General features: G+C 51.7%; 1 protein-coding gene across 1 annotated transcript; it reads left to right on the plus strand.

Annotated features, from left to right (window-relative positions):
* The first annotated feature begins 361 nt into the window (after window positions 1–361).
* On the plus strand, window positions 362–8,442 carry AFMID (arylformamidase). Its single transcript, XM_025363489.1, has 10 exons — window positions 362–425; window positions 3,260–3,364; window positions 3,471–3,519; window positions 6,022–6,107; window positions 6,196–6,268; window positions 6,461–6,558; window positions 6,808–6,886; window positions 6,969–7,104; window positions 7,280–7,384; window positions 8,158–8,442. Exons 1-10 carry the CDS (start codon window positions 362–364, stop codon window positions 8,182–8,184), a joined length of 822 nt encoding a protein of 273 aa, XP_025219274.1. The 3' UTR covers window positions 8,185–8,442.
* Window positions 8,443–13,019: the final 4,577 nt, after the last annotated feature.

Here is a 13,019-nt window from a genome sequence, read left to right on the forward strand (position 1 = left end):
CGATTCTCCTGCCTCAGCCTCCTGAGTAGCTGAGAGTACAGGGGCCCGGCTAATTTTTGTATTTTTAGTAGAGATGGGGTGTCACCATATTGGCCAGGGTGGTCTCGAACGCCTGACCTGTGATCCACCCACCTTGACCTCCCAAAGTGCTGGGATTACAGGTGTGACCCACCACGCCCGGCCAGGTTTTTCTTTTTCTAGGCCCACTGTGGCCACCAAAGTTGGGGACCAGGGGGCCTTCAGGGACAGGGACCCCAAGTTGCAGGTTAACACATAGAGCCCTTTCTGAGATGCAGGTTTTACAGGGAACTGGATTCCACCTCTTTTGGGGAGATCAACCCAGCACTCCAAGGATCCGCTGATGGTGCCTGAGCACAGCTGTGAGAAGGGGGTGTCTGGATCCTTGGGATGGCAGGATGGGAGAGGTGGGGCATGGGCCTGCAGGCTGGCCCCCAGGGTCCCCCTGACTAGCTAGAATTCTGAAAATTGTGTTATGTAAAACACTTAGCATCTGCAGTGCCAATTAAAGGTGACCCCCACCATGACATTAAAAAATAAATAAATAAAAATAAATTTTAAAAAGATATGTCCAAATCCTAACCCTGGGAACCTGTCAAGATATTTCCTTATTTGGTGTTTTTTGTTTTGTTTTGTTTTGCTTGAGACAGAGTTTTGCTCTGTTGCCCAGGCTGGAGTGCAGTGGTGTGATCTCAGCTCACTGCAACTGCTGCCTCCGGGTTCAAGCGATTCTCCTGCCTCAGCCTCCCAAGTAGCTGGGACTACAGGCACGCACCACCACGCCCAGATAATTTTTGTATTTTCAGTAGAGACAGGGTTTTACCATGTTGGCCAGGATGGTCTCAACTCCTGACCTCAAGTGATCTGCCCGCCTCAGCCTCCCAAAGTGCTGAGATTACAGGTGCCCGGCTGGTATTTCCTTATTTGGAAAGACCATCTTTGTAGGTGTTATTAGCTAAAGTCGAGTCATTCTGGGTTAGGGTGGGCTCTAAATCCCACGACTGGTGTCCTGCTAAGAGACAGAAGAGGGAGGGACACACAGAGAGGGGACCACGTGAAGACAGTGGCAGAGACTGGAAGAGGCAGAGGTGACTGGAGTGACGTAGCCACAGGCCTTGGAACACCTGGAGCCACCAGAAGCTGCCGGAGGCAAAAGAGGCATTGGTGGAGTGTGGCAGCGTCCACACTTTAATTTCAGACTTCTGGCCTCTACAACTGTGGGAGAACGTTCTACTGCTCTGAGACACTCAATTTGTAGTACTTTGTTACAGCTGCCCTGGTAAACAAATGCAACATCTATTTTCAGCAAAGCAGGGAGTTCTTGGAAAGATGACTAGACCGGGTTCCTTCTCCCAAGAGCGCTGTGTTCTAGCTGTGAATACTAGGAGTGCGTCGCTGCGGTGGGAGGGGAGGCAGGGTTTACTGACTGGTCATTCCCACTGGTCTGGATGCCCTTTTTCTTCCTTCCTTCCTTTTTTCAGAATCTCGCTCTGTCACCCAGGCTGGAGTGCAGTGGCACGGTCTCAGCTCACTGCAGCCTCTGCCTCCTAGGTTCAAGTAATCCTCCCACTTCAGCCTCCCGAGTAGCCGAAATTACAGGTTCCCACCACCACATCCAGCTAATTTTTTTTTAATTTTTAGAAAATACAGTCTAAGGCACGAGAATTGCTGGAACCCAGGAGGCAGAAGTTGCAGTGAGCTAAGGTGGCACCACTGCACTCTAGCCTGGGTGACAGAGCAAGACTCCATTGCAAAAAAAAAAAACAAAAAAAACCCACGATGAATGCTAGGATAAAAAATAAAGCAGAGGCCAGGCACAGTGGCTCACGCCTGTAATCCCAGCACTTTGGGAGGCCAAGGTGGGTGGATCACCTGAGGTTGAGTTTGTGTGGTGGCATGTGCCCGTAATCCCAGTTAATTACTCAGGAGGCTGAGGCAGGAGGATTGCTTGGGGCTGGGAGTTAGAGGCTGTAGTATGCTGTGATTGCACCTGTGAATAGCCACTGCACTCCAGCCTGGGCAACATAGTGAGCCCCTGTCCTTTAAAACAAAAAAGTATAGCGCATATGATAAGTAGATAGTAAAGTTATGCTGAAAAGGTCCTGGCAGAACCCCAGTTCATTTGTCGACAGACATCTGGACTGGCAGTCCTCACTCTCTCTTTTTTTTTTTTTTTTTTTTGAGACAAGAGTCTTGCTCTGTCCTGCAGGCTGGAGTGCAGTGGCACGATCTCAGCTCACTGCAAACTCTGCCTACCGGGTTCACGCCATTCTCCTGCCTCAGCCTCCCAAGCAGCTGGGACTACAGGCTCCCGCCACCACGCCCAGCTAATTTTTTGTATTTTTAGTAGAGACGGAGTTTCACCGTGTTAGTCAAGATGGTCTCGATCTCCTGACCTTGTGATCCGCCCACCTCGGCCTCCCAAAGTGCTGGGATTACAGGCGTGAGCCACCGCGCCCCACCTGGCAGTCCCTTTTTTTGTGTGTGTGAGACGGAGTCTCGCTCTGTCGCCCAGGCTGGAGTGTAGTGGCTGAATCTCAGCTCACTGCAAGCTCCGCCTCCCGGGTTCAGCCATTCTCCTGCCTCAGCCTCCCGAGTAGCTGGGACTACAGGCGCCCGCCACCTCGCCCGGCTAGTTTTTTGTATTTTTTTAGTAGAGACGGTTTCACCGTGTTAGCCAGGATGGTCTCGATCTCCTGACCTTGTGATCCGCCCGCCTCGGCCTCCCAAAGTGCTGGGATTACAGGCTTGAGCCACCGCGCCCGGCCTGGCAGTCCTCTTTCAATGGGAGGTGCTCAGAGCTGAAGCTCAACACGTCAACTTAAGGGAGCTTTCAGCCGGAAGGCTTCTACCCGAGCTGAAATAGAAATTGCCGCCACCTGGCTGGGCGCAGTGGCTCACGACTGTAATCCCAGCACTTTGGGAGGCCAAGGTGGGCAGATCACCAGGTCAGGAGTTCAAGACCAGTCTGGCCAACATGGTGAAACCCTGTCTCTATTTGAAACAAAAACAAAAAAGTTAGCTGGGCATAGTGGCGTGCGCCTGTAGTCCCAGCTACTTGGGAGGCTGAGGCAGGAGAATCGCTTGAACTGGGGAGGGGGAGGTTGCAGTGAGCCGAGATCGCGTCACTGCACTCCAGCTTGGGCAACAGAGTGAGATTTCATCCCAAAAAAAAAAAGAAGAAAAGAAATTGCCACCACCTGAGCTTGTGCTAACAGCAACTTGTCCATTTCTGAGACAGCCACCAGGAGGGCCCGGGCCACCAGGAAGAGCCTGCTGCATGTCCCCTATGGAGATGGCGACGGGGAGAAAGTGGACATTTACTTCCCTGACGAGGCAGCTGAAGGTTGTCAGCGAAGGGGCTGGGGGTCCTGGGACTTGGGGGTCCAGTGGCAGAGCTCAGCAGGGCGGGCCCCACTCATGCACCTTGTGCTTGGTTTTTTGTTTTGCAGCTTTGCCTTTCTTCCTGTTCTTTCACGGAGGATACTGGCAGAGTGGAAGGTGAGTCGGGGGATGTGGATGGTGGACTGCAGGAGAGATTCCACTTTCCCTGGGGGACTCTTCCTCCAGGGCTGCCCCAACCAAAAGGCCACAGCTGGGTGATTCCCACAGGCCCGTGTCTCACAGCACTAGAGAGCGGAAGTCTAAGTCAAATGTGGGCCGGGTTCCTAGGGAGGATCCTTCCTGCCTCCTCCAGCTTCCTGTGACCTCAGGCAGTCCTTGGCTTGTGTCCACAGAGCTCCAGCCTCTGCCTCCATTCACATGTGATCCTTGTGTTCCTGGGTCTCCTATCTTCCTCTCCTTTTTTTTTTTCTTTTTTTTGAGACAGAGTCTCACTCTACCCCAGACTGGAACGCAGTGGTGCGACCTCAGCTCGCTGCAATTTCTGCCTCCCAGGCTCAAGCAATTCTTCTGCTTCAGCTTCCCAAGTAGCTGGGATTACAGGTGCGCACCACCAGGCCCAGCTAATTTTTGTATTTTTAGTAGAGACAGGGTTTCACCATGTTGGCCAGGCTGGTCTTGAACTCCTGACCTCAAGTGATCCTCCCGCCTTGACCTCTCAAAGTTCTGGGATTACAGGCGTGAGCCACCACACCAGCCTCCTGGGTTTTTTTTTGGTTTTTTTTTTTGAGATGGAGTCTTGCTCTGTCCCACAGGCTGGAGTGCAGTGGCATGATCTCGGCTCACTGCAAGCTCCGCCTCCCGGGTTCACCCCATTTTCCTGCCTCAGCCTCCAGAGTAGCTGGGACTGCAGGCACCCGCCACCACGCCCGGCTAATTTTTTTGTGTTTTTAGTAGAGATGGGTTTTCACCGTGTTAGAATGGTTTCGATCTGACGTTGTGATCCGCCCGCCTCGGCCTCCCAAAGTGCTGGGATTACAGGTGTGAGTCATCGTGCCCGGCCTCCTTTTTTTTTTTATTTTTATAAGGTCATAGTCACAGGTTCTGGGGTTAGGATTTGGACATATCTTTTGGGGGGACACAGTTCAACCCACTGCAACCAGTGAGAAGCATGTTCAGCCTCCTCTTGAATCAAAGGAAAAGCCAGAGCGACCAACCACTGTCCCCGTTTGCTTGGGACTGAGGAGGGGTTTCCTAGGACATGAGGTTTTCAGTACTTTAGAAAAAAAATAATGAACGTCCAAGGTAAAATGGGACAGTTGGTCACTGTAAGCTTTTTGTGGGTATTTGGGAATTTGGGATCTTGACAGACACTGTGTTCCCTACGGTCTTCCTATAGCGTTGCCTTCAAGCATCTTCATGTTAATAGCTTACATTTAATGGCCAGGCACGGGGACTCACGCCTGTAATCCCAACACTTTGGAAGGGCAAGGCGGACGGATCACTTGAGGTCAAGAGTTTGAGACCAGCCTGGCCAACGTGGTGAAACCCTGTGTCTACTAAAAATACAAAAATTAGCTGGACGTGGTGGCGTGTGCCTGTAATCCCAGCTACTCGGGAGGCTAACACAGGAGAATCGCTTGAACCCAGGAGGAGGGGTTGCAGTGAGCCAGGATCATGCCACTGCACTCCAGCCTGGGTGACACAACGAGATTCTGTCTCAAAAAAAAAAAAGCTTACATTTATTCCACACAAAACTCTCTACACTGCTGGTCTTTAATTCTCAAAAACAGTTCCCTAACAGAGGGAATATAATTGCCTCTATTTTATACAGATGAGGAAACCAGGCTTAGAAGTTACATAAATTGCCAGGCACAGTGGCTCACACCTATAATCCCACACATTGGGAGGCCGAGGCAGGAGGATTGAGTTAGAAACCAGCCTGGTCAACATAGCAAGACCCCCATCTGTACAAAAGAAAAAATAAATTTGCTGTGCATAGTGGTGCACACCTGTACTCCTGCTTGGGAGACTGAGGCAGGAGGATTGCTTGAGCCCAGGAGGTCGAGGCTGCAGTGAAACGTGATGACGCCATTGCATTCCAGCCTGGGTGAGAGAGCGAGGCCCTATCGCTTAGAAAAATAAAGTTACGGCCGGGTGCGGTGGCTCACGCCTGTAATCCCAGCACTTTGGGAGGCCGAGGTGGGCGGATCACAAGGTCAGGAGATCGAGACCATCCTGGCTAACCCGGTGAAACCCCATCTCTACTAAAAATACAAAAACAAAATTAGCCTGGCGTGGTGGCGGGCGCCTGTAGTCCCAGCTACTCCGGAGGCTGAGGCAGGAGAATGACGTGAACCCGGGAGGCGGAGCTTGCAGTGAGCCGAGATTGCGCCACTGCACTCTAGCCTGGGCGACACAGCGAGACTCCGTCTCAAAAAAAAAAAGAAAAAGAAAGTTACATGAAGCTCCCCCATGGTCCCATAGCTAGTATGTGATGTGGCAGGGAGAGATCCTGTCCGCTTCCCTCTCTCCAACGGGGCCAGAAAGGGGTGGTGCTGTGCATGGACAGAACATCTGGAAAGTGGTGTGTCCAGGACACAGGAAGCAGCATAGTGGCCAGGCTGCCTCCAGCTGTCACATCTGTGTCTCTCTCTGCAGTAAGGACGAGTCTGCCTTCATGGTCGACCCGCTGACGGCACAGGGAGTGGCCGTGGTAATAGTGGCTTATGACATCGCCCCCAAAGGTAATAGGGGTGGTTGCTGCAGGTCCGAGGGCCGGTGTGGGCTTTAGGAGGAAGCGAGTTCCTGACCCAGCTCATACTCTCTGTGCAGGCACCCTGGACCAGATGGTAGACCAGGTGACCCGCAGCGTTGCGTTTGTCCAGACGCGGTATCCAAGCAATGGGTGGGTGTTGCTGGTAGATTTTCTTCCTGTTGGACCTCACTGGGTGGGAGGACAGTGCAATCAGTCCCTCAGACACAGCCAAGCTTCCCCTCTGGCCTGTGGAGCAGAAAGCAAATTGGGACTCTTTGAAGTGGGCCTGATGTTGTGGGGAAACTGTGTGCAAATCCAGTTCTCTGCTCTGACCCCTCCCAGGGGAATTTACCTATGTGGACACTCAGCCGGGGCCCACCTGGCCGCCATGATGCTCCTTGCCAACTGGACCAAGCATGGGGTCACGCCCAACCTCAAAGGTTTCCATGGGGGCTGCAGCCTGGCTGGGCAACCTTCATCTCCCCATGAGCCTTGCGGTTTGGGCCAACTGATTGAAATCCTCCCAGCTGTGAGTGGCTTGACTGCAGGGCTTCCAGCCCTCTGAGCAAGGCCTTCTCTGCTTCCTCCGTGCCCCCTCCCCTGGTCCTGCCCCTCTGGCCGTGGGGGTGGGCTGGCCCTGCCTTGCTCCGCCTGGAGCCTGGTCCTGTGACGATTCTGCACCCTCACAGGCTTTTTCCTCGTGAGTGGGGTCTTTGACCTGGAGCCCATCATGTATACTTCACAGAACATCGCTCTGCAGCTGACCCTGTGAGTCACCTGCCCACCACCTCCCCTGGCTCACCTGGAGCCCGGCTTCTCTCCGCCCTGACCCATCCACTCCCCGCCCCAGGGAGGACGCTCAGAGGAACAGCCCCCAGCTGAAGGTGGCCCAGGCGCAGCCGGTGGACCCCACCTGCCGTGTGCTGGTGGTCGTGGGCCAGTTCGACTCCCCCGAATTTCACCGACAGTCCTGGGAGTTTTACCAGGTACTCTCAGCACAGGTTTGTGGCCAGAGGTCGAGGGTCATGTGAGCTCATTATTTGCCTCATCCGTCATTTATTTAACACAGTGAACCCTGACCTGTGCCAGGCATGGCCCCATGTCCTGCCCCACCTCCTTTCCCACTGCTCAGGCCCCTCCTCCCATGTCTCCCCTGCCCAGACCCTATGTCAAGGAGAGTGGAAAGCCTCGTTTGAACAGCTCCACGATGTGGACCACTTTGAAATCGTTGAGAATCTGACCCAGAAGGACAACGTGCTCACCCAGGTGGGGCCTCATCCCTGGCATCCCTTTCGTGGTAGACAGCACAGATCCCGCCGCAGCCTCTTAGATGCGCAAACCAGGAGTTCGAGACCAGCCTGGCCAGCATGGAGAAACTCCGTCTCTACTAAAACTACAAAAAAATTTAGCCAGATGTGATGGTGCGTGCCTGTAATCCCAGCCACTCAGGAGGCTGAGGCATGAGAATTGCTTGAACCCAGGAGGCAGAGATTGCAGTGAGCCAAGATTGCACTCCAGCCTGGGCAATGGAGCAAGACTATCTCAAAAAAAAAAAAAAAAAAAAAAAAAAAAAAAACCTGAGAACCTAGGAAAGAAAGAACCTAAGAACATCTCGTTTCTTTCTTTTTTTTTCTTTAGAAACAGGGTCTCCTCTGTTGTACCCAAGCTGGAGTACAGTGGCAGAATCTTAGTTCTCTGCCGCCTCCTGGGCTCAAGTGGTGATCCTGCCTCAGCCTCCTGAGTAGCTGGGACTACAGAGGTGTGCCACTGTGTCCTGCTAATTATTAAATGTTTCTGTGGAGACGGGGTCTCTCTCTGCTCCCCAGACTGGTCGTCTTCTTTTTTAATCTCAGCATATTATCCCTCTAACCAGGCTGTCTTGAACTCCTGACTTCAAGTGTCTTCCTGCCTCAGCCTTCCAAAGTGTTGGGGTTGCAGACATGACTCACTGCATCCAGCCCTGTCTCGTTTCCTTAATCAAATTCCTGCCAAGAGCTTCTCCGATTCTGGGGCTTTTGTGCCTTCTCTTCCTGTTCCAGATTATCTTGAAAATGATCTTCCAGTAGTTCTGACGACACCTGGAGCCTGGTCCAAGTGCACCCCACCTTGGGAAGCCTCTCCAAAGAGCTTTCGGAGCTGAAGCTGCCGGCTTCAATCTTCCTCAGCACCCAGGAGAGCCTTGCTATGTCTGCCTGCCCAGCAACAGTCCATTCTCACTGCTGGGATACTCGTGAAAATCTCCAGGTCCTCCCTCTTCCCAGCCCGGATGGAGCTTCAGGGAGGCTCCAGGGAACGTCCATGAGTCAATGCTCAGAGATGCCGGGAGCCACCTGTAAGCCTCATCTGGCCCCTCTATCTGCTGACAGAATGTGACAAAGATGACTTACCTCTAGCGTTTTTGTATGACCCACCAGCTAAGGATGGCATCACTTTTTTTTTCTGGAGATGGAGTCTCACTCTGTCACCCAGGCTGGAGTGCAGTGGTGTGATCTCGGCTCACTGCAACCTCCACCTCCCAGGTTCAAGCAATTCTCCTGCCTCAGCCTCCCAAACAGCTGGGACTACAGGCGCCTGCCACCGCGCCCAGCCAGAATGGCATCACATTTTTAGATGGTTCATAAAGAAGCACAAAAGAATATTATTTCATAACATGTAGAAATTATATAAAACTTAAATTTCCACGTTGATAAATAAAGTTGTATTGGGACACGGCCCTGTTCGTTCATTTACGTATTGACTAGGGCAGCTTTCCAGCTACAGGGCAGAGCGGAGTGGTGGTGACAGTGATCTCCTGGCCCGTACTGCCTGAGGCATTTCCTATCTGGCCCTTTTCAGGAAAAGTTTGCGGACCCCTGGGTAAGGGCTTCCCCAAGCCAGCTACCCTCCGCCTTCTGCTTCAGTCTCCTGTCTGCCCTGTCCTCCGTCTCCCTGACATTTGGGTCTGTCCCTGAATGCCCCAGGGTCTCAGCGTTGGGACCAACACCTTGACCTTCATGGGACAATGCTACCCACATGTAGGACAAGCTTCTGCTGCACCCCAAGAGTGATGTGCATGTCCCAAGAAGCCAGCTACATCCATCCACCACCCACCCCACCACACCGCCTCTTTCTCTCACACTGAATAGCATTCAAGAATTTCCACTGTGGGCCGGGCACGGTGGCTCATGCCTGTAATCCCAGCACTTTCGGAGGCCAAGGTGGGCGAATCACCTGAGGTCAGGAGTTCAAGACCAGCCTGGCCAACATGGCAAAACCCTGTCTCTACTAAAAATACAAAAATTAGCCAGGTGTGGTGCATGCCTGTAATCCTAGATACTTGGGAGGCTGTGGCAGGAGAATCACTTGAATCCAGGAGGCGGAGGTTGCAGTGAGCTGAGATTGTGCTCCTGTACTCCAGCATGGGTGACAGAGCCAGACTCCATCTCAAAGAGAAAAAAAAAAACAATTTCTACTGTGTGTGTGCAGCAAGCCATCATGACACACATTTACCTGTGTAACAAACCTGCACATCCTACACATATACCCTGGAACTTAAAGTAAAAGTTGGGGGGAAAAAATAGAATTTCCACTGTGACATTATTGAGTATAGCAAAAACACAAGAAACAGCCTAGTGTTCATTAGGGCATAAACGCATTCAAGCAGCGTCAAACCCTGCAGCCATTACAAAGAGATCTATGTTGACCACGTGGAATATCTCCAAGAGCCACAATAGCCTCTCTTATCCACGGGATTCACTCCAAGACCCTCTGAAACCATGGATAATACTGAACCCTGTGTACACTATGTTCTTTCCTGTATATACATACCTATGATAAAGTTTAATTTATAAACTGGCAAATGGTATGAAGTATTCCTTCTAAGAGATTAACAATAATTAATAAAATAGAATGATTATAACAATATACTGTGATCAAAGTTATGCGAAGCCGGGCGCTGTGGCTCAAGCCTTTAATACCAGCATTTTGGGAGGCTGAAGCGGGTGGATCACCTGAGGTCAGGAGTTCGAGACCAGCCTGGCCAACATGACAAAACCCTGTCTCTACTAAAGATACAAAAATTAGGCCAGGCGCGGTGGCTCACACCTGTAATCCCAGCACTTCGGGAGGCTAAGGCAGGCGGATCACAAGGTCAGGAGATCGAGACCATCCTGGCTAACACGGTGAAACCCCATCTCTACTAAAAATACAAAAAATAAGCCGGGCATGATGGTGGGCACCTGTAGTCCCAGCTACTCCGGAGGCTGAGGCAGGAGAAGGGCGTGAACCCAGGAGGCAGAGTTTGCAGTGAGCCGAGATCATGCCACTGCACTCCAGCCTGGGCTACAGAGTGAGACTCCATCGCAAAAAAAAAAAAAAAAAAAGATACAAAAATGAGCTGGGCATGGTGGCGGGAGCCTGTAATCCCAGCTACTTGGGAGGTTGAGGCAAGAGAATCACTTGAATCTGGGAGGTGGAGGTTGCAGTGAGCTAAGATGGCACCATTGCACTCCAGCCTGGGCAACAGAGCGAGACTCCATCTCAAAACAAAACAAACAAACAAAGTTATGGGGTCGCTGTCTTTCTCTCAAAATATTCTTTTTTTGGCGGGACATGATGGCTCATGCCTGTAATCCTGGCACTTTGAGAGGCTGAGGTGGGTAGATCACCTGAGGTCAGGAGTTCAAAACCAACCTGGCCAACATGGTGAAACCCCGTCTCTACTAAAAATACAAAAAATTAACTGGGCATGGCGGTGCAGACCTGTAATCCCAGCTACTTGGGAGGCTGAAACAGGAGAATCACTCGAAGTTGGGAGTCGGGGGTTGCAGTGAGCTGAGATCATGCCACTGCATTCTAGCCTGGGCAATAGAGCGAGACTCCGTCTTAAAAAAAAAAAGAACAGAAAAGAAAAAGAAAAAAAAAGTCCTCTTTTTTTTTTTTTTGAGACTGGGTCTCACTCTTTCTCCCTGGCTGGAGTACAGTGGCCCAATCATGGCTCACTGCAGCTTTGACCTCCCAGGATCAAGTGATCCTCCCACCTCAGCCTCCAGAGTAGCTGGGACTATAGGTGCATGCCTGACTAATTTTTTTTTTTTTGAGATGGAGTTTCACTCTTGTTGCTCTAGCTGGAATGCAATGGCTGGATCTCAGCTCACTGCAACGTCTGCCTCTTAGATTCAAGCGATTCTCATGCCTCACCCTCCCGAGTAGTTGGGATTACAGATGTTCACCACCATGCCCAGCTAATTTTTTGTATTTTTAGTGGAGACAGGGTTTCACCATGTTGGCCAGGCTAGTCTCAAACTCCTGATCTCAGGTGATCCACCTGCCTCAGCCTCCCAAAGTGCTGGGATTACAGGCGTGAGCCACTGGGCATGGCCTTGCCTGGCTAATTTTTTAAAAATTTTATAGAGATGGGGTCTCACTGTGTTGCCCAGGCTGATCTTGAACTCCTAGGTTCAAGGGATCCTCCCTCCTTGGTCTCCCAAAGTGCTGAGATTACAGGCATGAGCCACTGCCCCGAGCTGGGAAATATTTTTTTTTTTTTGAGACAGAGTCTCACTCTGTCACCCAGGCTGAAGTGCAGTGGCGCTATCTCGGCTCACTGGAAGCTCCGCCTCCTGGGTTCATGCCATTCTCCTTAGCCTCCCGAGTAGCTGGGACTACAGGCGCCTGCCACCACACCAGCTAATTTTTTGTATTTTCTTTTTTAGTACAGACGGAGTTTCACTGTGTTAGCCAGGATGGTCTCGATCTCCTGACCTCATGATCCACCTGCCTCGGCCTCCCAAAGTGCTGGGATTACAGGGGTGAGCCACTGCACCCGGCTGGTAAATAATTTTTTAAGCCAGGGCAAGGTGAATCTGAAATACCATTTGAGGAAAGATCTGTTCACCTGATGCCCTGTTTGACCCTGGGTGGACAGGACAGCATCTGCCAGCTCCGGGAAGCACTGCAGATGGGAAGAGGCTTGGCCACTCTCCAAAGGTGGCAGGAGTTGGAGTGGGTGAACTGAAGGTAAGGAGAATCTAGGAGTTGGGGAACCTGGAGACAGGTTACCCGGCAGGGCTTAGGGCTGACACCCCCACAGATACAGTTCTGTTTATTGGGGCTGAAACATAAGAGGAACCCAACTGTTGTGGGAGGAAAATACTCTTCTGCCCTTTCCTTTTTTCTTTTTCATTTTTTTCGAGGCAGAGTCTCTCTCTGTTGCCCAGGCTGGAGTGCAGGGGCACAATCTCGGCTCACTGCCACCTCCGCCTCCCGGGTTCAAGAGATTCTCCTACCTCAGCCTCCCGAGTAGCTGGTACTACAGGCGCGCACCACATACCCAGCTAATTTTTGTATTTTTAGTAGAGACAGGGTTTCACCATATTGGCCAGGCTGGTCTCGAACTCCTGACCTTGTGATCCACCTATCTCAGCCTCCCAAAGTCCTGGGATTACAGGCATGAGCCACTGTGCCCGGCCTGACCCCTCTGCCCTTTCAAAACAATGTTCGTTCTCTCACAGTCTTCTTTTATCATATTAAGTCCACGCCGCAGGACTATTTTATCCAGTGAACGCTATGCAAATATTTCATGCACCTGCTGGTCACAGGAATGATATGTACTTGGTACGCACTGATCGTACCTTGGTGTGGGAGAAGAGGGGGGAAGGAAGCAAAGAACAGCCCCCTCCTTTCCTGGTGCACCTTCAGATGTGCCGACGGGGTCAGACTCGCTGCAGATGGCCCCCTTCCCAGAGACAGGGGAGGATTCTCCACCCACTCCCCAGCCTCCAGGACCATCCTGAATCGCGCCTTCAGGCACTCAAGTTATTATGCGTCTAGACACGCGGATATATTCAAGCTGGGCACAGCACAGCAGCCCCACCCCAGGTGGCTTAAGTCAGAGCTGGAGTCCAAAGAGACCACATCCCAA

The sequence above is a fragment of the Theropithecus gelada genome, chromosome 16 (genome assembly GCF_003255815.1).
Source record: "Theropithecus gelada isolate Dixy chromosome 16, Tgel_1.0, whole genome shotgun sequence".
Taxonomy (NCBI): domain Eukaryota; kingdom Metazoa; phylum Chordata; class Mammalia; order Primates; family Cercopithecidae; genus Theropithecus; species Theropithecus gelada.

Coding starts and splice junctions, on each gene's coding strand:
- AFMID (XM_025363489.1), top strand. CDS start 362: ATGGTGCCTGAGCACAGCTGTGAGAAGGGGGTGTCTGGATCCTTGGGA. Junction 3,365..3,470: donor CCCTGACGAGGCAGCTGAAG/GTTGTCAGCGAA, acceptor TTTGTTTTGCAG/CTTTGCCTTTCTTCCTGTTC. Junction 7,385..8,157: donor AGGACAACGTGCTCACCCAG/GTGGGGCCTCAT, acceptor TTCCTGTTCCAG/ATTATCTTGAAAATGATCTT.